At 42.5% G+C, this 27,391-nt stretch overlaps 1 protein-coding gene across 4 annotated transcripts in view; it reads left to right on the top strand.

The window, feature by feature from the left end:
* The first annotated feature begins 428 nt into the window (after positions 1–428).
* The window catches only part of CNOT12 (CCR4-NOT transcription complex subunit 12), a 37,086-nt gene continuing 10,123 nt past the window's right edge, over positions 429–27,391 (top strand). The window contains exons 1-6 of one of the 4 annotated variants that reach the window (XM_087714047.1): positions 429–618; positions 12,200–12,338; positions 13,880–14,645; positions 15,866–15,938; positions 17,155–18,570; positions 20,303–22,005. In XM_087714047.1, the coding sequence (XP_087570173.1) occupies positions 556–618; positions 12,200–12,338; positions 13,880–14,645; positions 15,866–15,938; positions 17,155–18,570; positions 20,303–22,005 (4,160 nt within the window). In that variant the 5' untranslated portion in view covers positions 429–555. Of the gene's footprint in view, positions 619–674; positions 755–12,199; positions 12,339–13,879; positions 14,646–15,865; positions 15,939–17,154; positions 18,571–20,302; positions 22,006–27,391 lie in introns of those variants that run through there. The other 3 variants (XM_087714038.1, XM_087714042.1, XM_087714057.1) reach the window with 3 other exon arrangements.

Here is a 27,391-nt window from a genome sequence, read left to right as displayed (position 1 = left end):
TGATATGTGTATGTGTGTGTGTAGCCTCCAAATGACATGGCTTTTCTTATTCGACACATACCAGTATATAAGTGCGCGCGCGCGCACACACACACACACACTTATCGAATAGGAAAATATGCGTGGGTTGGAGACTTGCGCGGGCAGGGACTTGCTTTCAAAGTTTTGCTCATTAGTCATAACTACAGGAGAGCGCAACCAGCCAGGAGGAGCATCGCGTATTTATTGCGCATATGCAATAATGCAAATCACAGGCTCGTTAGCATCCATGCTTTTAGCGGGCGGGGAGCTCGTTGCACAAATGCTTCAGGTTACAAAAGGGAGGCGCATCCGCACAGCCCCACCCTTCAACCGTTCTCGGAGACCAGTTTTTTCCTTAATAAGGCGGTAGGCAACGGGTTCTCGTCCAACGTAAGTTGAACCTCCCTTCGCTAGACCGGCCTTTCCTTTCACCACTCTGGCCTCCTGGCTGTGACACGTGAGGCTGGGTGTCACCGCGGCCATGAATATGAATTAGAACGGGCGGAGCCAGCCTGGGCCTTGATAGGGAACGTCATGAATATGCAAAGAGTGCGAGGATCGCCGGAGCCTCCGTTGGGCCCCGGATCGCGAAGCTTGGTAAGGAGCAGTTCGCGAACGCCCCCCCCCCCCCCCACTGAGAAGGTGGGGAGCCGCGTGGCTCTTCACTCATCCCGCTCGGGGAAATTTCGCCTTGCAGAAAGTGGCGGGGTGCCGGAGGCTCTGAGCGGGAGAGGTAGGGGGGGGGGGGAAGGGGTGGAGGCCGGCGAGGGGATAAGGGGTGCAAGAAAGGGGGAAAGAGCCCGAAGGTACAGTGAACGCATGTGGGGGGAAGGGGGGGCGAGACTACCATCCCAAATGTTAAGTGTTGGGGTCTTTAAAACAGGACCGGGAGGGTTAGGAGGGAGGAGAGTCGAGCCACCACGGCGGCATTCTGTTTTGGAGATCCTAGTACGCAGTTGCTGCAAGGGTTTGTAAAAGGCCTGGTCTGGAGACCTGACCGGCTCAGAGCAAGGATGGCGGACAGGCTGCAGCGGGAAGGCCAGTGAGGTTGGTGCCATATGGTGCGGGGCTGCGCTACTTTGTGTGTCGCCTGGACTCCGGGCGCCTATTTCTTGCCCTGATTTTTCACCGAGATTTGGACCCTCGTTTTCCTGTAGCTGGGTTCTCCCTCTCCTCTTATTGCCTGGAGTACTTTGCAGCGCTACCTCTCTCCAACCACTCCCTCTCTTGGCTGAGGTTCCAGGTTATACACACCTCCTTTTAAAACTTACTGAATAGCAATGAATGCAGACAGGCTGTGTGACCCTAAAATACACCCTTTGACCTGTTCTTGAAACACGTTCTTCCCCAGTCCCTGCCTTTCTTGGGAGAAGAGTGGTTTGAAGTCAGCCAAGGATAATTCTTCAAATGGCCCTTTGGCATCATTATTTTGGCCTTTTGTGTGGGACCTGTTGTTTACAATGCAGTTCCTTCTCTGATAGGAATAATCTATTCTCTTTGTCTTCTTGAGTAGGCAAACTAGAGAATCCTCCACCCCTTCCAGCTTTTAAAACCATCTTCTTATCTGCTTAACAGAATTGCATCCTTTGATCTTTAGGCTGCTTTTTTCACTTTGCTTCCAAAATCTTAGGATAACCTACATCTGCCCTGCTTTTATTTGGATCTCAGAAATCTTTTTGAACTAAAAGAGCCACAAACTGTTCCTTCCCAGGAGGGGGAGGAAAAAAAAAACCACAACAAGGGGGGAGTGGCTCAAGAGACTGGCTTCTCCACCAACCAGAAGGAACATCGGATTCTAAGGACAGTTATCTGGAGGCTGGAAGGGTAACACTTTGGTGTTCCTTTCAGCTGAAGGGACAAGAGGCACATATTGCTTTGCAAGGGAGAACTTCTGGAAGCCAAGATCAGCCCAGTTTAAATTAGACATCTGTGCCAACATATTGCTCTTCCTTTCCACTCCCTGTCTCTTGTGTGTGTCTTTTTGGATTGTGAACTCGTGGGCAGGGCCTTTCTCTTTTGGCGAATGTAAATGGCTTTGGAAGAGAGTTTTATGAAAAGTGATGTTAAAATAAGCCTGTCTTTTATCATAAAATTTATGCTTGGGTTTTTATTAAGCCAGTCTGGTTTCATCGAAAATCTCTATTCTTGCCATTTTAAAAAAAGTCCATCTGCACCTACTTATTTTTCTCTACTTTTCTGCCGCTGTCCTTTCCCTAAGGAGGCCCCTCTTGGTTAACCATCCCACAAGAGCTTTTAATCCTTGTTCTTCTAACAATTGCGTGTGCGCTGTGGTCGTGCTAAGATACTTTTGCAGTCTTCTCTCACCATGGGCTTCATCCAGGTGTATGGGCTTCAATTCCCGTTAGATTTTTTTATCAGTGGCCATTCTGAGTGGAAAAGTCTGAGAGTTGATGTACACACATCTGGAAATTTCCCTAGTTCGGGAAGGTTGCTTTTACCTGTAAACTTTTCACCCATATAATAGAGATCAATGCCCTATCTGCCAATGTTTTATAAATAGGATAATATGTAAAACAAAAATCCATAAATGGCAAGGGATTTACTTGAATGTAAAATACAGTTCAGACTGTATTGCATATGGGGGGGGGGCTGTTGAAAGACATGGTAATAACTTTTCTTTCTCTTTTTATTCTTTTTATTTATTGATTGACTTAGATAATTTATATAGCCACTCATTCACTCTCAGTGTCTCTGGGCAGCTTATAAAAAGTAAAAACCCAATTTACAAACAGTAAAAATATTACACACACACCCCTCCCCATGACAGCAATTAATCAAACTACTTGGTGGATTCCCTCTCACTCTTGGTTCCCCATTGACAAAACCAGATCTTCAGGACCTTGTAAAAGAGTATCAAAGTGGAAGGCAGTCTAATTTCTGTGGAGATGATATTCCAAAGGGAGGGAGCCACCATGAGGAAGACCTTTCTTCTGGGTCCCACCAGATGTACCTCTTTATGAGAGGGGACCATTGTCATTACTTTCTTTCAATGAAGAAGTAACCTCATTGTCTCATTCCTTTATGAGAAATGTGACCAAAGGAGGAATACTTTCAGATGATGAGCTATACAACTGGTAGCCTGGTTGAGTACCAATTGCACAAGATGAGTTCCCACATAATGAAACACTTTCAGAAGAGAAAGTTGTGAGAAAATATCACTTATTCTCCAAATCTGGAGTACCTATCGCTACTGTGGAGGGAGCTCCAAGCCACTCAGCCCTTTCCCTATGAGGCTTCCCATGTGGCTGCTAACATTCTAGGGAAGAAGAATTCAATTTTAGCTTTGTTTTTGGCAAGAGTTTCTGCTTTTATCTATTTTTTCCTTTTGGCATAGAATTGCTGAAATTGGGGAAAATGTTTAGTAAGCTTACCTTTCTATGTCCATCTTGAAGAATGCTTATATAAATAAACAATAAGAGTTCTGATTTTTTTAAAGTACAGTGGAAAAATCTCAGTTGTGGTTTTGGAGGTAAATATACCTGAAATGAATAGGTGCTTGTTAATTTCACCCATTTTTTTTGTCTTTGTTATAGCTTCAAATTCTGGCTAGATTGCATTTAGAACAGAGTGCAGGGACACTCCTTAGAGTGGTACGTAAGAAGTAGAGTTTAAACATTATGAGTCACATTTTCAAGCAAATGGAACGAATAGGTTCGTTCAGTACAAGCTTGTAAGAAATAATGATATATCTATTATAATATAGGAATAAAGCTTCTATTGCAGTATATGTAAGAAACATATTGCAATAGAAGCTTTATTTCTATATTATAATAGATATATCAATTATTGTTGATCAGCATTTTTAAATAGTTAGAAAAAAATTAGAATGCAATAATTCAGGGAAATTTGTTTAAATTTCTGGGAGCAAGTAAACAACAAGACTTGGTGTGTTGGAGAAGGCAACTAGTATAAGAAGCGTCTGTGTCAGTGGCCCTCTTAGTTAAGAAGGAAGAAAATTTAGCCTTGTAAATATTGCTGCATTATCACATTTTATCATGCTCATTGCCTCTGCTGATTTAGGACATTGAGAGTTGACATCTAAACTATCTGTAGGCCAAATGTCCCCATCATTGCTCAAGAAAAAATGGTTTGGAACCAGCTGATCACAGGTTAAATATCATGATGATGGTCATGGTTAGGTTTAGGTTTAGGTTTATTGGGATTTATATGCCGCCCTTTTCCCTGAGGGGACTCAGGGCGGCTTACAACCACAGGGGAGGGGAAGTGCAAGGTCAAAACAAACACTTTGTGAACAAAAGAAAAATAATAAAACACAGCTTTCATTCAGCAATCAAACACTCGGGCGGGTAATTGGAAGCCTATCCCCAGGCCTGCTGGGAGAGCCAGATCTTGAGGGCTGCGCGGAAGGTCTGGGTCGTGGTGAGGGTGCGGATCTCCATGGGGAGCTCGTTCCATAGGGTCGGGGCAGCAACAGAAAAGGCTCTCCTCCGTGTGGTCGCCAGTCGACATTGACTGGCAGATGGAATTCGGAGGAGGCCCAGTCTGTGCGATCTGATTGGTCGATTTAGGGAGGTAATCGGCAGAAGGCGGTCTCTCAAGTACCTAGATCCACTACCATGGAGTGCTTTAAAGATGGTCATCATTATCCTGAAGCGCACCCGGAGACCAACAGGCAGCCAGTGCAGCTCGCGGAGGACAGGTGTAACGTGGGCGAACCGAGGTGCGCCCACTATCACTCGCGCGGCTGCATTTTGGACTAGCTGTAGTCGCCGGATGCACTTCAGGGGCAACCCCATGTAGAGCCCATTGCAGTATTCCAGTCTAGAGATCACAAGGGCTCGAGTGACTGTTGTGAGGGCCCCCCGATCTAGGTAGGGCCGCAACTGGCGGACCAGGCGAACCTGGGCAAATGCCCCCCTGGTCACAGCTGACAGCTGGTGGTCAAAAGTCAGCTGTGGATCCAGGAGGACTCCTAAGTTGCGGACCCTATCTGAGGGGTATAAAATTTGACCCCCCAGCCTAAGCGTTGGTGTATTAGCCAAATTATTGGGGGGGAAACACAACAGCCACTCGGTCTTATCCGGGTTGAGCACCAGTTTGTTAGCACTCATCCAGTCCTTAACGGCCTCCAGACCCCGGTTCATCACGTCCACCGCTTCATTGAGTTGGCACGGGGCGGACAGATACAATTGTGTATCGTCCGCATATTGATGGTATTTTATCCCGTGCCTCCGAATGATCTCGCCCAGCGGTTTCATGTATATGTTAAATAGTAGGGGGGATAGGACCGAACCCTGAGGTACTCCACATGTTAGGGGCCTCAGGGACGATCTCTGCCCCCCCACTAACACCGACTGCGACCTGTCCGAGAGGTAAGAGGAGAACCACCGCAAAACAGTGCCTCCCACTCCCACCTCCCGCAGTCGTCGCAGAAGGATACCATGGTCGATGGTATCGAAAGCCGCTGAGAGGTCAAGGAGAACCAGGATGGACGCATAGCCTCCATCTCTGGCCCTCCAGAGATCATCGGTCAATGCGACCAAAGCGGTTTCTGTGCTGTAACCAGGTCTGAAGCCGGACTGGAAGGGGTCAAGATAGCTAGCTTCCTCCAAGGCCCGTCGAAGCTGAAAGGCCACCACTTTCTCAACAACCTTCCCGATAAAGGGAAGGTTGGAGACAGGACGAAAGTTGTTTAAGATGGCTGGATCTAACGATGGTTTCTTTAGGAGGGGTCTCACCACCGCCGTTTTGAGTACGGCGGGGAAGTGCCCCTCCCGAAGAGAGGCGGTGACAACCGCCTGGATCCAGCCATGTGTCACCTCCCTGCTGTTAGCCACCAGCCAGGAGGGACACGGGTCCAGAATACAAGTGGAGGCACTTACAGCTCGGATGGCCTTGTCCACATCCCCAGAGGCAACTTCCTGGAACTCAACCCAGAACTGATGTGGCAAATGATCCTCCTGTGTCTCAGCTGGATCTACTGCGGTGGAGTCCAAGTCCGATCGCAACCGAGCTACTTTGTCCGCCAAGAATTGAGCATAATCCTCAGCCCTACCCTGCAAGGGGTCTCCCGCATCCCTCCTATTAAGGAGGGAGCGGGTTATCCTGAACAGGGCGGCTGGGCGTGACTCGGCGGACGCAACCAAGGAAGAAATATATGATCTTTTTGCAGTTCTTAATGCTCGGACATAGTCCTTGGTGCAGGTAGTTAAGAGTGCTCGGTTTACCTCGGACCTATCGGACCTCCACTGGTGCTCTAGGCATCTCCTCCGGCGTTTCTTCTCCCGGAGTTCCTCGGTAAACCAGGGAGCTCTCCGGGATCCACTGACCCGGAGGGGCCGTAGTGGCGCAATCCGGTCGAGAGACTCCGACGCCGCCGAGTACCAGGCGGCAGCCAGAGTCTCCGCCGAACTGTGGGCGAGGGTATCAGGAATAACCCCAAGCTCCGTCTGGAACCTCAAAGGGTCCATAAGTCGCCTGGGGCGGAACCACCTGGTCGGTTCCTCCTCCCTACGGTGGGGGTTTGGCCTCCGGAAGTCAAGCCTCAGTAGGCAATGGTCTGACCACGACAGGGGTATGATCTCATTACCCCTCAGACCAAGATCACACATCCACTGCTCCGAGAGGAATACGAGGTCGAGCATGTGACCCGCTGCATGGGTTGGGCCCCGAATTACTTGGGTCAAGCCCATGGCCGTCATGGAGGCCATGAACTCCTGCGCCCCATCAGAGCGTTCACCGAGCGATGGCAAGTTGAAATCCCCCAGAACTATAAGCCTGGGGAACTCAACTGCCAGCTCGGCTACTGACTCGAGGAGCGAGGGGAGGGATGCTGCAACGCAGTTGGGAGGCAGGTACGTTAGCAGCAAACCCACTTGACCCTTGAGGTCCAACTTTATCAGCAGAGACTCACACCCGACAAGCTCCGGAGCAGGGACCCTACGAGGTAACAGAGACTCCCGGATTACAATAGCCACACCGCCACCCCTTCCCTGGGCTCTCGGCTGATGAAGCACCTGAAATCCCTCTGGGCACATCTCTACAAGGGGGACTCCTCCTTCTGTGCCCAGCCAGGTTTCAGTAATACATGCCAGGTCTGCCCTCTCGTCAACAATTAAGTCCCGGACGAGGGGAGCTTTGTGAACAACAGACCTGGCATTTAGCGACAACAGCCTGAGACCAGGGTCCTGACTACTCGCGCCATCTGGTCTTGGAGTGGGACTCCTAGGGCCGGAAGGAGGGATCTCTGCAATGTAGCGAACCCTCCTTCCCCGGTAATGGCCAGCCCTAAGGTCCCCGCCGTATCTGCCTCTCCCTGTCACGACCGCTATGCTCCGACCCACTCCCATGTCCATGGTCCCCCCAACCACCCCGGTTCCTCCCGCCTTCCCCAGCAGGTCCTCCGAGTCAAACATACTCATTTATCCACTCTAACAATTCCCACGTAAAAATTTAAAACATATAAAATACAAGGGTAACAATTACTAAAAGTGGGCCATTCATTCAATTCCAGCCAGCTCCCATACACTCAGCATTCTATTTAAAATTGCGCAGTTATAGTATGTAATAATAATAATAATAATAATAATAATAATATGGGAACAATGGAGGAAGCGATGGTTTGCTCCTCTCCCTTCTTATGACCTGAGGAAATGTCCTAAGCCACCAAATCAAAAGTACGTAGTATATCAGGTGGCTGTAGGCAAGCGAGATTAAATATAAGACTCCAAAGTTCATAAACGACATCCGTATAGTCTTGTCCCACTGGTGGAAGTTAGCGGGCTGTATATTCGAGAGTCTCTTTCCCAAGGATATATAAGGGCCCCAATGTAGGGGACCAGAGTTCGAGGCTAACTTGCACCGCTCTTGGAGATGGAAGGAGAAATGCTGGTATTCTCGGGGCTCAGTCCTTATCCCTGTAGTCGCCATCCTCTATTTCTCCCCGCCAGTTGGCCACAGTCCTACTCCTCCTACTAGTTTAATGAGCAGGGAGCAAAGTCCGGAGGGGGCTACAACGACGATAGACAGCAAAGCAGCAGATGATAAATCATAAATAATAAAATGGCGACAGATAGTACAGTGAGCAGAGATAGATCCGAGGGGGGGGGGGCGTCTAGGGCGATAACAAGCACGTCCATTCAATCTGTAAATTCAGTGCAGCCTCCAACAACTTCCGACAGCCCCCTTCTTTAAAGTAAAATAAATTAAAAATTCACCCCTCTCAGTTCACTAGTCACCAAGACTCACAATCTCAGTCACGACTACTCAGCTCCAGCATAGTCAGCAAGCTGGCCGGAGAAGAGGATGTAAAATGTAATACTGTGAGTCAGCTGATTGGCGCCGCCATTTCCTCCATGCTTTCCTCCACGTTTCTCTTCCAACCTCAGCAGCTGCTGTTCCGCTGCTCTGGGATGGATGCTAGGACCAGGGGCCAGCAGGTAATTGGCCAGGGGGCTCACCAGCAGCACCAAGGGCTACCAGGAAGACCAGAGATGGTAAGGGGAGGCTCCAAACAGGCTCCGAACGCCCGCCGCCGCTCTCACCGCCGCGCGCCGCCGTCGCCGCCACCCTCGTACAGCTGCTTAATCCACCAGTAGTCTAGAGAAGGCTTACAAACTACGTCTTCTCTGGATTTTTCTGTAGGAGATGTTTTATTGAGTATCTTGAAGGTATGAATGTTTTACAACAGGAGTTTATGTAGATATTTAACAGTGCCCTTTGGGGATTTTGTCATTTCAATTTCTTAGTTCAGTTTTGGCACTTGCTGCCTTCTTACTATACCTTTTGTTGTCTCTGTGTCTCAAGTTTCTTCATTCCATATTTTCTCTGCTCTTTGCTTGTTCCCCAGGATTTCCTCAACCAGATCCTTATTATAATCCCAATGGGAGGGGGGAAGGGTTCTTGTGTAATTTAAAGTTGCAGTGTCTCAAGTTGCAGTTGATTCTGATTCAAGTTCTAGGAAACTCTTCTTTCTCTGACGGATTTAGATGCATCAGTTGAAATTTGTGCTTAGCTATTACTTAATTTATCTGCCTTGGCTAAATCACTGTCGCTTTCTTTTAGTTTCCTAAACAGAGGGAACTAATTTTGTCTTACATCACCAAATTCTAAGGAAGTATAAGGAACATTTCTATAGAGAATGCAATAATTACTCTGCTTTAGAAGCAACTTTTTTTTTCTTTGCACGCTGAATCTTCCTATCTTTCTTAGGTCCTTGTAGCTTACTATAATTCTACACATTTATTTTCTGCATATCAACTGTTCATCACTGTAGCCCCAAGGCTCATTTGGATAATACAATGTATTTCCTTGCCCAAAAACTTTATTTGAAGATGTGTTACAAATACTTTTAAACCCCTCCCCAACATTTTTTCTGTGGGAAAGTATTTACAGGTAGTCCTCAACTTAAGAACACAATTGAACCCCAAATTTCCATTGCTAAGCAATACAGTTGCTAAGTGAGTCATGTCTCATTTTATAATCCTTTTTTGCTATGATTGTTAAGCGAATTGCTAAAGTTGTTGAGTGAATCAAGGGGTCATTAGTAATAGCAATAGCACATAGACTTATATACCACTTTAGAGTGTTTTTACAGCCCTCTCTAAGTGGTTTACAAAGTCAACCTCTTGCCTCCAACAATCTGGGTCCTCATTTTATTCACCTCGGAAGGTTGGAAGGCTGAGTCAACCTAGAGCCTGGTGAGATTTGAACTGCCAAATTGCAGTCAGTCAGCAGAAGTAGCCTGCACTACTGTACTCTAACCACTGCGCCACCATGGCTCTAAGTAAATCTGGCTTCTCTTATTGACTTTGTTTGTCACATGTTCCCTAAGAAGGTTGCAGATGACAATTCCAGGACCCCAGGATGCTACATACATTGTAAATACATGCTGGTTGCCCAGCACCTAAGTTTGATCATGTGACTGTAGGGATGCTGCAATTGTCATAACTGTGAGAACTGGTCATAAGTCACTTTTTTCAGTGCTGTTGTAATTTTGAATGCTCATTATGCAAAAGGTTGTACATTGAGGACTACCTGCATAGAAAAGTTGGGGTTAAGGTTAGATTTTAAAGGCTTTCAAGCCAAAATGTAGAAGAGGTATGAAAAAAGCCTCCTTTCATCCCTCAACTCCCACCTCCACTGTTCTTGCAACATGAAAAACTCTGAGGAAAAGAATTTTGCTGTAATAATTTCTCCCTATTCACAAACTCAATAAATTCTTTTCAGCATGTGATATTCTCAGCCAAACAGAGTTTTTTTCCTGGTTCTTTGTTTACTCATTGTGCATATTTTCCTAAAATATGTACTTCCTCTTTGAAAGTTACTTCATACTTATTTTATATGGATAACATTCTTTTCTGTGCAGGGAGAAAATAAATAATATAATAACATGAATACATTTCTCTCTTTCTCCAAATACGTCACTTTTCAGAGACAAGTAACATTTATGTCGATTAACCTTATTTATGTGTGTGCTGGCTGGCCTGCTTGATAAAATGCCGCTACATTAGCTTACATTTTGCACACTGAAATGTTTGCCAATTTTATCCTGGTTGATGAATGTTTTCTGCAATCTGATTCTGTAGATAGGTTGGGACTGCAACCCAGAAATTCCAACCATCATAACTATTGTGTGTCTTTATAGATCAAAACAGATTGAATAGTATGTAAAGGATGGTACTTTAAGATCTAAGATTTTGCATAATTGGAATTAATATTAAGAGAGAAAAGGCTAGAAAGCAGCAGTACAGATAAGTTCTCGTCTAGCTACTTCCTTGTTTAATGACTATATGTAGTCACAGTGGTGATAAAAAAAAGTAACTTTATAACCAGTCCTCGCATATACAATCTTTGCACGTCTTGTAAGGCCAAGGAAAGCTGAAGTAAGAACATAAGTACTGTGAGGTTTCACGTAGCAACTGCTTTGTTTAATGATCGAGTTTCTGGTCCCAATTCTGGTTGCTAAACAAGGACTACCTGTATGTGGGCAATACAAAGATTCAACTTCAGTTCATGTTATCCGCAGAAGTGGTTGGCTTGTAGATACTAAGGGATAAGATGAGGGGCTAAGCAGCAAGCAGGGTGTTGTTAGTCTGTTCTTCTGTCTACTTCATTCAAGCATGGAAGAAGTTGCTTGCTGGTCCCCAAGAGGCAGACTGAGAATGGGGGCATCTGTACGGTCTTTCAAGGATACCTTGTTCTCCTCCCGTTGTCCACTGTGACAGTTCCCCCCCCCCCACATCTGACTAAAGGGGAGCTCTTCATGAGCCTTTCTGTGGCCTCATTCTGGGTCCAATTCTGTTTCGAATACAGCCAATTGGAACAGTTTCTGCTACACACACTCTTCGTAATGCTGTTTCCCTTCTTAGAGAGAGTTTGGCCCATTGTTGAAATCTAGTGGGAGGTCGTTGCTGTAGTGATGGGAGCAGGCCCCAGCTTTACCTCATTGAATTCCAGTGGCTCTGCCAAGTGATTGAGAAATCAGGAAAGGGGCAGCACTCCAGATGTTTACTCCTTGCCCTGCACAGTCTGGTTGGGAATATGTACAGCTGGGATGGCGCTGAGCTGAATTTCTCCCATTAGTAGGGTGGGGGTGGGGAGCTGAAAGGAACTTGGAAGGAGGAGAATGGCTCAGATTAGAAAAGCAGCCAAATGGGAGTGCTGTGGCGAAATGACAAGAGCTGACAGCAGAAAGAAAGAAAGATCAGCAGAGGGATGGAAGAGGAAAATTCAGCATTAAATGGAGAGAATAGCAAATTGGCAGAGGAGGAGAGGGTGCGACGAAGGTGGTGCAAGTATTGTGCTGAACAGGGCAGTAGCATAGGTTAGGCAACCTAAACCCTGATGCATTTGAGGTTTTCTACTTTCAGTGTGAGTCATGGGCTGGTTGCTTGTGCTCCCTTCATCCTTGTTCCAGCCTGCCCTGGGAGTAGCCTAAGATGATATATTCTCATTCTCTCTCTCTCTCCCTCCCTCTTTCTCTCCCTCTCCCTCCCTCCCTCCCTCTCAGAGAAAGACGAGGAATGGTACCTCTTTTAAAGCTAAAACCTAGCTAAAAATAGTAAGCAAAGTATTGGGGAAATTTCATTTTGATGATTTAATATCTGAGCTGTGCCATCTGATAAGAAGCCTTGGTTATCTCTTGAGAGGATTTTGCAAATTGCCTAACCTTTTTGTGCCTGTGTGTATGTCCTAGGGGCTGGCCTTTATGCTGACTTCGGAGTCGCTGCCTGATGTGATGGATTCTAAGCCTCAGCCGCTGTGTTCTTCATTTTCCATTACCGCTGCCAATGGCCGTAAAGACTCTAAACCACCGTCAAGCAGCTCTGATATAGGTATATCCAAAAGAAAGCAAAAATAGGTTCCTTACCACATGGCAACCGGCCAGGTTTTCTATTGATAATAAGGGAGTGGTTCTCCTAAGAATTAAGTGCTGAATGTGATATGAATAGCTCTTTCTGTGCTATTGCAAATTGCACATATGTGAAGATATTTTCTGATGTATTCTTATGCATAATTCTCCTTTCCACCTCTGAAATATTAAACCCTAAATTAAAGGACATTTTAATTCCATGTTGTAGGTTCAGGAGGATTTTTGTTGTTACTTCTTTCAGGACACAAACTAGGATTCTTAACAGTTCACTCCTCCTATAGTCTAAACTAAATCTGAGTAAACACAATATTAAAATGGATAAAAATTTATTTTTCTTTGGGTAAGATGTGTTGTTATCCAATCACAATAAAAACATTTAAATTGGCTTAAAATGTTTTGCCTACATTATGTAAACAGCACTTTCAGATAAATGGTTTTGGATAATGAAGGGAAAAAAGGGAATTGCTGGTCTAAAATGATAGAAACCGTCATGAGCTTTAACCATGTGAATTTGGTGGTCCTATCAAGGATTGATCTTACTTTTTAGCCTGAGACTCTTTCACCTTAAAATGCAGTCCATAGGGTCTTTCACGGGCTATGCTGTATTTTTCTTTGTTACCTGGGATTTGCAAGCTTGGTAAGCTGTTCAGTATGACCTGGATCCCCGGTTACATACAGTCTTCATGGAAAATGTTAAAAAAATTATGCCCATTTTATTCCCCTCTTCCCATTACTATCACTCCATTCTCAGCTCAACATTGCATACAGCTTTTTATTAGAGAAAAACAATGACATTTGAAATACATGCATGTTATTGCACTTGTTTAATCATAGATTCTTGTAATCTTTGAACAAGCTTCCACGGCTAAAAGGATGAGATGACTTAAATCTTTTCAGAAGGAAGCTACTCTAGGCTTGCCAGGAAGACAGTGGACCATTAAACCTTTCCTCAGCCTAGAACCGTCACGGCGAACCCATGACACGCATACCCAAAGTGGCACATGGAGCCATGTTGCATGACATGTGCAGCATTGCCCATTCTGCTTCCGGGTTTGTGGTGCACATGCGCACACGACGATCAGCTGACCTTTGTGCATGCGGCAGTGCTGGAAACTGGAACAGCTGATCTTTGTTTTCCTGCGTGAGCATGTGCGCCGGCCAGCTAATCATCGCACGTGCATGCATGCCAGTAACTGGAAGACTAGCTGGCCAGTGTACATGCGTGCGCCTGAAACCGTAAGTTTACTTTTGGGCACGTGCATACACCCTGGGCAGCTCCTCTAACCCAGATGAGCACGCATGTGCATGCTCCATTTTCGGCACTCAGTGCTGAAAAGGTTCGCTATCTCTGGTCTAGAGCATAGATTCAATAATATTCCCTGAAAATTGGGAAATTAAGCATAAAGGCTTTAGTAACAGTAATTTACGTTACGAATTCTTGTATTGGAGCCTTATAATTTAATGGCTACATGTTAACCATTTCTTATTAAATCCTTCTCTCAGGGGATACCCGTCCAAAGCCACCTGTGAAACCTAAGCCTTGTGTTCTTCCTAAGCCAGCTGTGCCAGTGAAGCCTATTCCTGGACTGCGCCAGACTCTTTCTGAGGTGCCTTCTGCAGAAAAGATCAATTTGTTGGCTGGGCCTAAGCCATATAGCAGTGGAGCTGGCAGTGCTGTAAAGCGCCTTTCCTTTAACTTGAAGTGCTCTCCAAGAGAAGTTACCAATGGGAAAGAGGTTCCATCTCCTTTCTCCATTGGAGGCAAGTCATCTGAAGATAAAGAAGAGGCTGAGCCCACCAAAAAATCCAGTGCTATTGAAAGCGCTTCTGAGGAGGAATGTAGAGAATCGTCTAGTGTAGCCAAATGCACACTCCCCTTCAAAGTGAAACCGGTGCCAGTAGCAACTAAGCCAGAACGTTTTCCTGGGACCACAGTGGAGGAAATCTTGGCCAAAATGGAAAAACCCAGTTCACCCAGCTCTGACTTGCCTCGGCTAGTACGCTCTTTCTTCAGCCAAGATGGTAGTTCAACTATTCACCTAGGGCCTAAGGGTTATGTTGCCTTTCAGAGAAGTTCCAGTGGAGAAGGAGTAGGAACTGATCCAGAAGGGTCTGCTTACCGAGTCTCCTGTGAAATTAAGGAGAGGAGTTTATCAAGGACCAAGGAATTAAAGGAAGAAAACAGGAGCTTAAATGAGCAGCATGTGTCTGAATCTCAACAGCCAGAGGCAGAGGTCGAAAGAAATGAGATTTTCCTTCCTACAGACAGGTAAGGATCATATAATCACAGTGGACCATTCGAAGTAACCTTGAAAGTTCAGCTTTGCTGGGTGAGTCATCAAGTGCATTCTGAGAGCAGAGATTGATTATAGATTAGTAGGTGTTCTAGTGCTAATGTTCCAAAAAAAATGAAATTAATGCACCAAATGTATCCGACAGTTTCTTTTTTTGTACTTTTACATTTGGCATTAGCGGGGGCAAATGCTTTCTTTAATCTAAGAATAAAAGAATAGGTTGCTACATTTTTAAGATTCCAGCCCTCTTATACACACACACACACACACACGGATCAGTCTCAGTCTCAGTCAGTTTGATGTGACTTTTCTCTGACTAATCATGTCTGGAATTGAGCATATTTCTCATAGCTCCATTTTTGCCAAATCGCAGATATAAAGAATTCTAGGGTTGCAAGAGATGGCAGCTCTCCGATCTAAGTGATTTGTTGATAAGGTAGAGGAGATGACAACTGGTGAAATGGAAGATGCTTGGAATATTCAGCAAGACTTAAAATTTCCATAATTTTTGCTTTTAACACTATAATCAGTTCATTTAGATCAATCATGGAGCTTCCTCATTCTTATGTAGATTGCACGTGTGTTTGGCATCATGCCTTTAATTTTTGCATTTAACAGTATAATCCATTTATTTAGATTAAGCCACAAATAGCTTTTCCATTGTTAAGTAGATTATACCTGTGATAGGCACAATGCCCTTAAAATAGGGATAGTCCCATTTTTATGGGCTTTGAGAACTAGCCTTTGGACATCTTGTGCCTGGAGCACCAAGAAAATGTAAATGAAGTGGCTGTTTCCCACTAGTACTAGAAATGGAAAAAAATGTGATACTCATGATAGTTTAAATTGGAGGAACTTTAAGTCACTCCACTCTATCTATGAAGATGGTGAGGAAGAAGGATGATTCTTCTCAGTTTTTGGAAGCTTGTGCAACAACTTAGGAGTGTCATCTTCACATGCCCATTTCTTTAGTATAATGGCTATGGTAGAAACTCACAATCCAAAGAGTTTAAGGTAAGCAGTGGTCCTCTGAAAGACCTTTGAGGGCTCCAGATTGGCTATATATGCTTGAGGTTCAGGATCCTTATTTCTGGTTTTTGTGGTTGTTGATTTACTTGGCATTCATCCTGCCTTTGTACTAATAGAATCATAGAAGGTGATTCTGTTCTGTAATGATAATACATCTTTCTGTTAGCAGCTCCAGCCAGCCTAGCACGGGCTGTGAAGGAGACCAGCTTGAATCCAGCAGTCCACTGTCTTCTCCTGGTGTGAGTTATCTGCAACTCGGCAATTCTTCCATTGGTCTCTGTCCTTCCAGGCTCTCTTCTGTCTCAGGGGTATCTGCCACCTCTCTCCTTCCAGGCTCCCTCCCTGTAGGGTGCGTGTCTCCTTTCTCTACTAATGCTTCTCTTCAAGAAGAAGTAACACTAGCAGGGAAATTTTCATGCATCAATATTGGTTATCTTAGCCCAAACTTGTTGCTCTTTGGGGCATAGGTTATGGCATTGTAAACAAAGAAACAAACCTGCCGATATGTCCAGGTGCTTGATGTTTCAAAGTGAAATATTCAGCTCTGCTAGCTGTGTTAGATGTTATCACCTGTAATTTATATTTTCCCATCCTGAATGGCCTTCCCCGGAGTGCAAAAATCTTAGCTATGCTGGTTAGTAGATTATGAGAATCTAGATAGTTGTTTTTTTTAAACTAACCACTTCATGTCCAAGCAAAGAAGAATAGAGCAGTGTTTCTTCAGATCTTAAAAAAAAAGCCCAAGCTAACTACACAGAGAGAACCAAAGCTAATACAACGTTATGGGGCCATGGCCAGAGGGAAGGGAGCAGTTGTGACTCAGAGTATGTAGTTCAACGACCTGCCAGGTATGTATGAAACAGTTCCCACTGCTCGGCCTGTAGCCAAATTCACTAGTAGAGAAGGCACAGCAGCCTCTTGCTGGTTGCTCTGAATTGGTAATGAAGGTAATGATTAACTCCATTTGCTTTACTTCAGGAAAGAGAGCCATAAGCTCATTGGGTGTGTTTTATTTAGCTCTGCTTTGTGTTGCTCTCTCTCTCTCTCTCTTTATAAATCTAATCAAAGAGAAGGCAAAGGCTGAGGTGGGTGGGGCATGTATTTTTGTTTGTTACTGCACAATGTTGACTGATTTTTTCAGCTTCTTTTTTCCCTTTCGTGCTCCACTCTTTGCATTTCATTATCTTCTGGCTTTAACAATATAGGGGTGATACTTTGGAGAGAGGCTTTCAAGGTAGTTTTTGATGTGTAAAAGCAGGAAGATGCTGCACATTTAGTGATTCAAGGAAAAGGGATATAACTGAGCCAGATAGTATTGCAGTATATTCTAAATAATAATTCTTGGTCTGTAGGATGCAAGATGATCAAGTTCTAAGATTTTGCTAGATCGTTTTGGAAGTTTTCAGGGAAAGAAAGTAATTTAATTTGTTCTTCCTGTGTGTCTCTTTCCCCCAGACCAAGTTCTCTTCCAGAGTCACACCCGGATCTCCTGATGCCCCTTCTGAAACAACCCAACCCCCTGGTGCTCCGTACCTTCCAACAGATGTCCCACGTAGTGAAGCTTTGCTTCCACCAGGTTCCCCTGACGGAACTGCTAAATCCTCCAGAAGTCCTCTGGTAGACTCTGTCAGTCACATTCAGTTTGCAGATCCCCCTGTAACAATTGCAGATCCCTGGCCTCCAGGATCCCCTATTAAGACTTCTCTAGGACAGTCCTTGCTTTCAGACGTGGCAGATGTTTCTGCAAGATACCCTGAAGTCCCTCTTCTCCCTGAGCATACTGCCAGTTTGAGCCATCCGCCCATTGAATATAATCTGCAGTCTCACCAATGTCTTACAGGAGTCTCAGAATCCCCTGGCTCCCCTAGCATTCTTTCAAAGTGCCATGTTCGTTCCGATCAGCCTCCAGGGTCCCCTTCATGCATACCAGACACCCTACTCAACAGGGGAAAAGATTATCTCAAAAATCAAATTCGTCCTCTTGAGGAGAAGGCTCCCCTGCTAAATCAGCGTCGTGCTTCAGAGGGAGTGGTGCAACCACAGGGTAAAAAAATGGTCAGGGAAGAACTAGGAGGTTCTTTAGCTGCACTGCCAAGAGAGAAGGACCCACCTGTAGAGCAGAATTTAGGAGGAGAGTCTAGTTGGAGTCTGTCACAGTCATTTGAATGGTCATTCTCTAATCAGGGACTGGAGTTGTGTGGGAAGAGACTAGTATCTCCTCCCAACTCTCCCATTCAGGAACACGATGATGACAACCTTTCGGAAGCAGACTTGGATGGAGAGATCCCTCCCATTCAAGGATCATATCAAGAGGCAGGTTCAGAGAGACAAATCGGGAAACAGGAGGAGACTGAGGCTAGTGAGCACAGTGCCAGTAAGGAATCTGAAAGTAACTGGAAGAAGATTGAGGGGCAGCTAGAAGTCCAGTCTACTCTTGAGTTGTCAGCACCTGGTGGTCCCTCTGTTCAGAGAAAGATTGGTGGCCCTAATCTAAAGGGCCCAGTGGTGGCTGAAGAGGTTACTTTTCAAGAGGATCATGATGATTTCCTCCAATTTTCCCCAAACTTTGAGGAAGAGGCTCTACGAGCAATGGAGCCATTACCAAGTGTAGAGGAAACTGCTCCTCCTGCAGAGCCTTGCATCTTGTTCTCAGAAAGTGCCCAGGTGCAGACAGCCGATACCTGTCAGGAAGAATGTGATGCCCTGGGAATGGCACAGGAAGCCAAGATGGGGAACTCTGACCTACTGGGTGGAGTTGAGCCTGGTCCTAGTTCACATTGGCTAGATGAGCTTCTGGCATCTCCTCCACCTAGCACTGATGATGCAAAGAAAAGAAGTACATCCAAGGTAGAAGACCCCACAGGACCACAGGTAAAAACATTGTACTCGGTAATAATTTTATGGAAGGCAGTCTTCTATTTAAAAAGAATTGTGACTAAAAGATCTTACTGGCATCAAACTCCTCAGCGCGTAAGGACGTGGCATAGAAAGTGTTTAATGGACACAAGCATGTTTAGATGAGTAAACATTCCTGCCCAGTTAGATGACTGAGCCAGGGCTTGTCTTTAAGAACAGTAGGCTGCCTTTTTTGAGTTAGCTACAAAGTAGTTAAACTGGTTGGGTGGCTGCAGAATGTACAAGAGCAGAGGCTGAGTCAAAAGGTGCTGCCATATGAGATAATCCTCTAGTCATCTGGGAGAAGTTAATTTTCCTCTTCCCAGATCCAGTTCTCTTTGTGCATTGAAGATACGCTTGATTTCTTGAACTTCTTGGTTATTAAGAAGTTATAATTTGGATCCATTACAGTCTTGTCCAAAAGTGAACGTAGTTGTTTTTAGTTAAGAAGGACTTAAGTTATATACATTTTATTCCATTGATGTAGTCCTGAAAGCTTAAAAAAATCAAGTGGGCTGATAGGTTTAGGATGATTAATTTCCATTGGAAATTAATTTTGAAATTTGACTGGAAATTCATGATATTAGCTGCTCCAATCTCTCTTCACAACTGCAACAAACTCACTACTCTGTTCCAATTGGGCCATATAAACTTCTCTATACTTTCCCCGTCTTTCTTGCCAAAATATCTTAATTATTCCTTAAAAATGATTGCTTATTTTTATTGGCATATTTCATCTTTACAGCTTGTGCTGCTTTTCTACCTCAGAACATGTGAATTATTTGTGTCTTTGGTATTTGTAATCTTCTGCAATTATGTATGATTGGATGTAGCTTTAAAACCTATTGATACATGTGTAACTATAAATTGGATCGTAATACATGAATTACAGGTAGAGATAGTAGTGTCTTACTGGGGGAAGTGGCTTCCATTAACAAACAGCTCGTGTAGCTTGGGAATGTAGAAAGCTACTGTGAAAAGTCAGATCCCTTCTGTCCATCTAGTTCAGTATTGTCTCATCAAGTACTTTAGACTTTTCACAACTGGGGCTAATTTTTATTTTTAATCTTAATTAATTAATCTTGACTTTTGGATCAAATGTTGAAGGTTTCACCAAACATTTATATGATAGACTGTCCTAGTTGTTGATCCTGACTCATCAGTTGAAAGGTGGTGTTCCATACACAAGGTGGGGAATTTGTAGTTCTCACTATACTGAACTGTAACTTCTAACAGCTCCAGTAACATTGCCTATTATGAAATTGCTGCAAATTATAGTTCAGCAATATTTGGAGACCCATGCATTTTTACCTCTTAGTATTTAAATGATTTAAAAATTGCTGTCAAATGCCTTTCCCAACTCCAAGTAGTTCTCAACTGGTCGTTTAGTGACCATTCACAGTTTACAACAGCACTGAACAAAGTGATTTGACCAGTTTTCACATGACCGTTGCAGCATCCCAATGGTCACATCAATATTCAGACGCTTGGCAACTGGTTCTTATTTATGATGGTTGCAGTGTTGTGGGATCATTTGATCCCCTTTTGAGACCTGACAAGATTGCTAGATTATTTTTCTTTGCTTTATATAATTTGCACATTTTGTGATTGACATCCCTCTAATTTATTATCCCAATCCTTTGCACGTAAGAATCTCATACAATTTTCCCCTTTGCCTTGTTTTTTTCCTTTTCTTCTTATTTTTTAGGATCTTCTGGGATGGTCACGGAAGGACCTTCATAGCGAGTTTGGCATCGTAGGTGCTGATCATTCTGATACCTTTCGCTTGGATTGGACTGCCGATGTGTCCAAAGTTAAATGGCTGGGAGAAACAGAACAGGATCGTGAGTTTGGCACTGGCTCACAGGACTGGCCAAACTCATACACTGTTGGTAATCCCAAAAGTCAGGATATGGAATTTGGTACTGGCCAGCAAGAATGGGCTAGAGGATCGCCGTTACTGGGAAGTTCCAGTCCAGTGCAAGAAGAGTGGCTTGCTTCTTATGGTAGCCATGGTGCTGATCATCCAACTGAGGAATCCAATTGGAGCAGCACATACAACATCAGTACTGCTGAGGATCAGCACGCAGAACCCTATGTGAGGAAGCCTGGCTGGCCTAGTCTCTGCCAAGCTGGCAGTGATCAACAGAGCAGTGAGTTTGTTGCAGTTGAGAAAACAGATTGGAGCAGCCAATATCAAGATGCTGCTGCTGAAACAACTGACTGGTCCAAATATCATATGGAAAATGTCAGTTGTCCAGAATCAGATGTCAGCCCCGAATTGGCAAAGGTGCCTAGTGAGTACACTATTGAGAGTCAACTAGAAACAAAGTTCAGTGTTAAACATTCAGATGACAGCACCCCAGTTTCTGTGTTCAGTGCCAGCCATTTAGGCTGGCCTAGTGAATCTGGTTCTGGCAGCGGTACTAGTCAATTACAAAGAGAGTTCACTGCCCATCAGGTGGAACTATCTAGTGAACCTCAGAACTGTCCAGAAGTTCAGCTTAGTTTTCAGCAGGACTCGGGACTAGATACATCTGGCTTTGATGATGACAGTTATCCAGAGTCTAAACTGAATGTCAAACAGTCTGACTCGCCTAGTAAGTGTGATACAGAGATTGCCCAAAGCCAAGATGATGAGTTCATTGCTGGTAAATCTGATGGAGCCGAAGAATACGATGGTGAAATAGGTTGTAGAATTGAAATAGATGGTGGCATCAAAAGCAATAACTCTCAAATGGAGGTGGATAATCAAGAATTTTATGCCCTAAGACCAATCTGGTCTGATGAATACTGCTTGGGTAAATTTGAACCACGAGAGGATACTACTGGTAGAGGAGATTGGATCAAAGACTCTGAATTTTCAGAAAGTGAACATCATGATACTACAGGACGGGATCTAATAGCTGGATTTGGCTCATTAGATTTGTCTGATCAAAAATTCACAGTCAATTTAGAGGAATCAACAGACAACCTAATGCATCAGGCTGGGAATTTAACAAATTTGGCCATGGACGAATCCCGAGGAATCGCAGAAGGTGAATCTGAATGGACTCTACATCTTAACACTGGAGAATTGGCTATCTCCGGTGACTTAAATGTTGAGAGCTTAGAAGCTGATAAAAAACCTGCAGAGAAGCATCTTCCTTTTGGCATGGACACTTCATCTGCCTCATCAAATACAAGATCGGTGAATGCAGAAGAAGGCAGAGAATCTGATGTTGGACAAGCAGATTTAATTAACAATATGGAAGTATCTGACAGCGCAAAGACAGATGTATCTGATTTGAGACCCAAGGCTTTGGATGGGGCTGAAGTGGCATATAGGGATGAGAGCCGTCATTTGGGGGGTATTGTTTTGGAAGATGATGTGATGCAGCATCAAGGAGCAACACCAGTATGTGGAGAGAGGTAAAAGCTGTTAAAATTATTTGATAGTTGAGATGCAAGGAAGGAAGGAATAGACTAACACAAGGAATTAAAAGTAGCAATTAATTTTGTTCTTGCATTGGTTTATTAATCAACTATGGTGAATGAGCAATTGTTGATATCTTATGTACTTGGGTGTGATTCCTTTCATTACCGCAGTAACCAGTTATTAGTGTACACAGTGCTATATAGTTCTTTGTAATATAGACTTGATGAAATAAGTTGCAACTTCCTCTGAAAGTCAGACAGCATTGGAAGAGCCCAAATCTGCAATGCTCATATTGCAGTTCTGTGGAAATACAATTCAGTTCACAATTAAGATGGTTCTATGTCAATTTTATTCTTGTTTAAAACAGCCTATCCCAACTGGACACAAAGATGTGTGATTTTAATTTCCAGAATTCTCAGTAAGGCTATGATGAATTGAAATTCTAGAAATTGAATGTCACATCTCTGATTAATTCGTAGGCTGAGGAATGCTGTTTTAAGCCAAATGGGAAATAACTTGTACTTTTCACTTGTTGCTAAAGTACAATTGCTAGCATTGGGAACTGATGCTTAAAAACATATATATCCATAAATTGTCCATTAAATAGTAAGACAGGGAGGATGTAATAGTGACTGGATAGCCACAAGTGGAAAGCAAATATATATGCTCTTTGTTACTGCTGAGAGAGGCAGGCATAAAGAAATAATGTTATCTAATGAGTATTGAAGCTGTGCTTTCTGGCACTCTTATTTAATCTGGCCAAAAGCTCCAATTGTAGACCTTAGTAGTTACAGTTAACACTGCTCTGATTTTTTACTTGGGAAAATGTAGCAAGATACCAACATTGCTGCAAAATGAATACACAGATGTCAGTTTGACTTGTTCCAAATGATCAAATGTGTAAAGTTAGTCTTTTCCATTTGCTGTTGTATGATCAATAGTTCATCCAGTGTACTGTTTTGTATTGGGTAGATGCCATGTTCTGCAGAAGGGATGGTAGGGGGACTTATCTTTCCTAAATTCCATTCAGCTGTCTATATCTGCAGATTCTAGGGTTTTTTTTTTGCACAATATCCGTCAACTCTTTCTCTCTAAGGTAATCTTTCCTGTCTCGTTATTGTATTCTCTGAGGTAAATGCAAGATAATATCCATTATTCTTTTTCCTATAATGTATTCTTGTTTGTTTTTATCTCTCAGCATATTTTACCTACAATAAGACCCACATCTCATCTTGGCCTTGCTGAGATTTTCTACAATGCTTGAATTTTGGTTCTGAAAGCTTGATAGATGATAGTTAAAAAGCAATATTAGTCAGTAATGTCTGGCTAATAGTGTCAAATTTCTTCTGCATTCTACTAGCAAGTGCATAAATTCTCAAAATATATAAAGTATTAGTAACACCATGGACCTTTAGAATCCATTTTCTTAAGTAGATAATGAGATTATTTATTTTTAATATATATATTTTGACTATCATTGACTTTCCTATTTTCCTGATCATGGATCTTCTTATATGACAGCTTCTCAATTATAAGTTTCATTAGCACCCTTCCTCACATTCCAGTTTGATCTACTGCAACTTATACTACTCTGCATGAAATATGACACAGCTTCCAGTTAAAAAAAAGTGTAATGTAATGTTGCAAGACTGATGTCAACAAGCAGTGCATTGCAAGGTCTCCTAGCTAATGTAAATGCTCACTGAACTGTATCCTGACATGACCTTAATATATCTTTCCTGTTGAACCCCTGGCCCTTGATGGAGGTTATGTGTGGCTGAAGATTTAGAGCAGCTGTGTGGAGTAATGTTGCAGCAGGAATTCCCCACCTATCCTGAGGAGGTGGTGTTTATTTTATATTTAGTAGATTGCTATGAGGTAACACATCCAAAGGGAAAAATAATCTGGGTGGTAAAAAATATGGAACAATTTTCTCCCTTGCCAAAGTAGTGGAACAGAACTACCCCATGGAGATTCTCAATTCTGGAACTATGACTATTGCTTTCACTAAAAAAATAACATTTTTGAAAACAAGTTAACGTGACAGGAATGCAGAATTATAGTCCGCTATTCTTACTCTGTCATTCTCTTTTTCTCAGTCTTGCACTGACATTGGGCCCATTTTCAGCTTGCATAATGTATGCACCAATCAGGTTTATACCTCATTTTCTGTGGCTTATAATCAATTTTTCCCTGTATCCTACTGCTAGAGAAATCCATCTCACTGCATGGAACAAGGCATATAGATTGTTGGCTCATTCTTCCATAATGCCCTTGCTGCTTGACATTATTATGAATGGAACAGCATATGAGAAACTGCTTCTACATAATTTTATAAAGAAATCTATAGGTCCTACTTAGCAGTAAAAATGCAGCACATTCTTGATGTCATCAAATTATGTTCTCCATGTATCTATCTCTAGATATTGAAGAGGAAAAGTGCTTCGTTCTAACAAGCCAATGAAGAAATGACAGCATGGTTTTTAACAGGATGTTTTATTAACTAGACAACACTAATAACAGAACAACTCAGGAGGCGCCTGACAGCTATTTATATGAGGAGCTTAATCAATTTTAAATAATTCAAAATTGCCATCATGTAGTTCATGAGGGTTATGATGCTAAAAGATGCTTAAAGATATCCACTTGGCTTCTGTAAAGGGTCAAGGAGATACAAAACATGACGATCATGGACATATATACATACAGTTTTAAAGTTGAATAACAGCTCTTATTCAGCAGAAGTACTGGCTGAGTTGGTTTGAATAGATAGGGAAGAGGAAGTCTTCTAAATAATGTTCAGGTCATCCTGCTTCTCTTTCCAACTCAAAATCTGGATTTGTAGGATGTTTTCAAATTGTGCAATAACCTTATATTGAGAGGTATATTTTGGCAGCTTAATGTAAACAATTGTCAAGGTTCACTCTGCATTGATTATGTCAGTCCTCCCCTCTTAATCACCCTACCGATTGTAATTCCGAGAAATCATAACTAGTTTTTCCTGTCATATTAACAGGTTGTGTATAGTGTTGCATATACATAATACAATCGTAACAGTTAAAGGAAAGCTGCTCGGGAGGAAATTATTTTCAGAATAAAATAATGGAGTGAGTAAGGGGGAAGAAAAAGATTTAATTCTAATTTGCCCCCCCCCCAAAGAGTTTTCCCTATCCCTGAGACTTCGTAGGAGAGTGATGTCCAACTTCATGTAATCAGATTAAAAGCATAATAACCTTTAGAAAGATAATCCTCAACTGCTACTTTACACGTTATGCCAAATTTAGTGTTGCATATGTGAAATAAGATGGGCTTTCAGTTATTAGACCTGTGGTTAGAGGAGTGTTATGGAAAATGCTATATAAAAAATGGAATCAATTAGCCATCAGACAATGGATGCATTTATTTTTATTTTTATTTAATTTATTTAAAAGATGGCTGCCCATCTTAAATAACTCTGAGCGGCTGACAAAACATGTGGGTTCCTGCCTCTTATATTGTAAGATTCTTTTCATAAAATGTCTTACAAGCACAAGACACACACAAAAAAATCTTTCATAAGTAGAGAATACAACTTCTGATACAGAATTGTAGTGTTAGTTAAAGGTAAAAGGTAAAGGTTTCCCTGTCAGTCATGTCCAGCTTTGACCCAGCATTGTCAGAAGACAATTTCCGTGGTCCTGTGACTCTAGGCCAAAGGTGCATGGAACGCTGTTACCTTCCCACCAAAATGGTACCTATTTATCTACTCGCATTTGCATGCTTTCAAACTGGTAGGTGGACAGTGGTATACATTGTTGTAAGTGTTGAAAATTTCTTTCTTGGTATTTGAACCTTTTAAACCCTCAGAGTCTTCAGAAACTTTTCATGATTAAAGGTGATAGTAATTTATTCAACATAAAAAAATTCTCTGGGGAAAAAAGTCCTTGTTTTTCATTTTTCTTCATCTTTAAGATTTGTGCACTCTGTCTTCCATTTTCCATATGAAAGCATCTGACTAAAAAAAATTCTAAACTTTATAGACAACATAAAGTGTAGGAATATATCTGCATTTCAAACTTTATTCTAAGTCTTTAATTAAGGCTTTACTGATTTCTGCCTTTTGTTTCAATACAGCGTTCCCTAATCATTGTTATTTTCACTTGCTCCTAACCTAGAATGGGCCTGAATATTGTATGCTATCACCATTAGACCAATGGTTCTTATAAGAAGTGGCCATTTGGGAGTCCAGTAAAGTTGAAGACTTTAGGATTGCAGCCCCATTGAATAGAATGGGGATTTAACAATTCTATGCTTGATACACAGTATTGGTATCTATTGTTTGGCTGTTCTGGGAAAACAGGTGAAGAAGGTTTTAAACCAGGATCTTGCAAGCTTATGAGTTACAAAGTACACAGAAAGGCGGTTGATGTAGTAGTTATAGTTCACTATGGAAATCACACTTATAAAGTCACTATTATATTTCACTTGAGGGTAAGATGAAGTATACATTTTTCTTTTCTTTTTTTAATTATAAAGTTTTTATTTTTATTTTTTCATTTTCATAACATATAACCACAGGTATACTATTATATAGCCAACATCATATTGTATTATTAAATGTTTACATCAATTCATCTTACCATCAACTCCTAAAAACAATTAAACAATTATTGGTTCCTCTGCTCTCCATACACCATATTTGTACCTTATCCATCACTTTCTTTCTTTTTAAATATTTTTTTCTATTTTTGAATAAACACAAAAAGACAAAACATACAACACCCCCACAACAAAACCATCTTCCATTACAAATTGTAGAAAGTGTGTCGATTGGTTACAAAAATGTCTGTGCATCCCTTCCACAGTCATCACCTACAATTCATATCAAATCATATATTTTAAATCAAGTATATTTATATATATTACTATCATCATACCTCAACCTTCATTTGACTAATTGTTTTTATGTCCTTTTATATAAAATATTCCAGATTTAAAGCAAAACCATATAATGGCATTCCATTAGCTCTTCCCAATATCATCCAGTAACATTACATCTTTATAACATGTTCTAAATAAAAGTTGGTTATATTTAATAACAGAGTTTCTAAACCTTTTGTAGTCACCATTTGCAATTTGTATCAAATTTCCTCTTATCAAACCAATATGTTGCCTTCGGCTTCGTGCCTGTCCGATGACCAACCTGAAGATGATGAGTGGGACCTCGTCGAAACGGCGCCAACATACCTTCAATCTTACACGGGAAAAGACCTGAATACGCCAAAACCTGCATAACTGTACCCATGAAAATCTATGAACATATATATATGTTACATACATACACACACACACACACACATACACACACACACACACATACACATATACACATATATATAC

The sequence above is a fragment of the Thamnophis sirtalis genome, unplaced genomic scaffold (genome assembly GCF_051295495.1).
Source record: "Thamnophis sirtalis isolate CommonGarterSnake01/CBP01778 unplaced genomic scaffold, rThaSir2_p1.2 scaffold_1, whole genome shotgun sequence".
Classification (NCBI taxonomy): Eukaryota; Metazoa; Chordata; class Lepidosauria; order Squamata; family Natricidae; genus Thamnophis; species Thamnophis sirtalis.
This window is presented reverse-complemented; position numbering and strand designations above follow the sequence as displayed.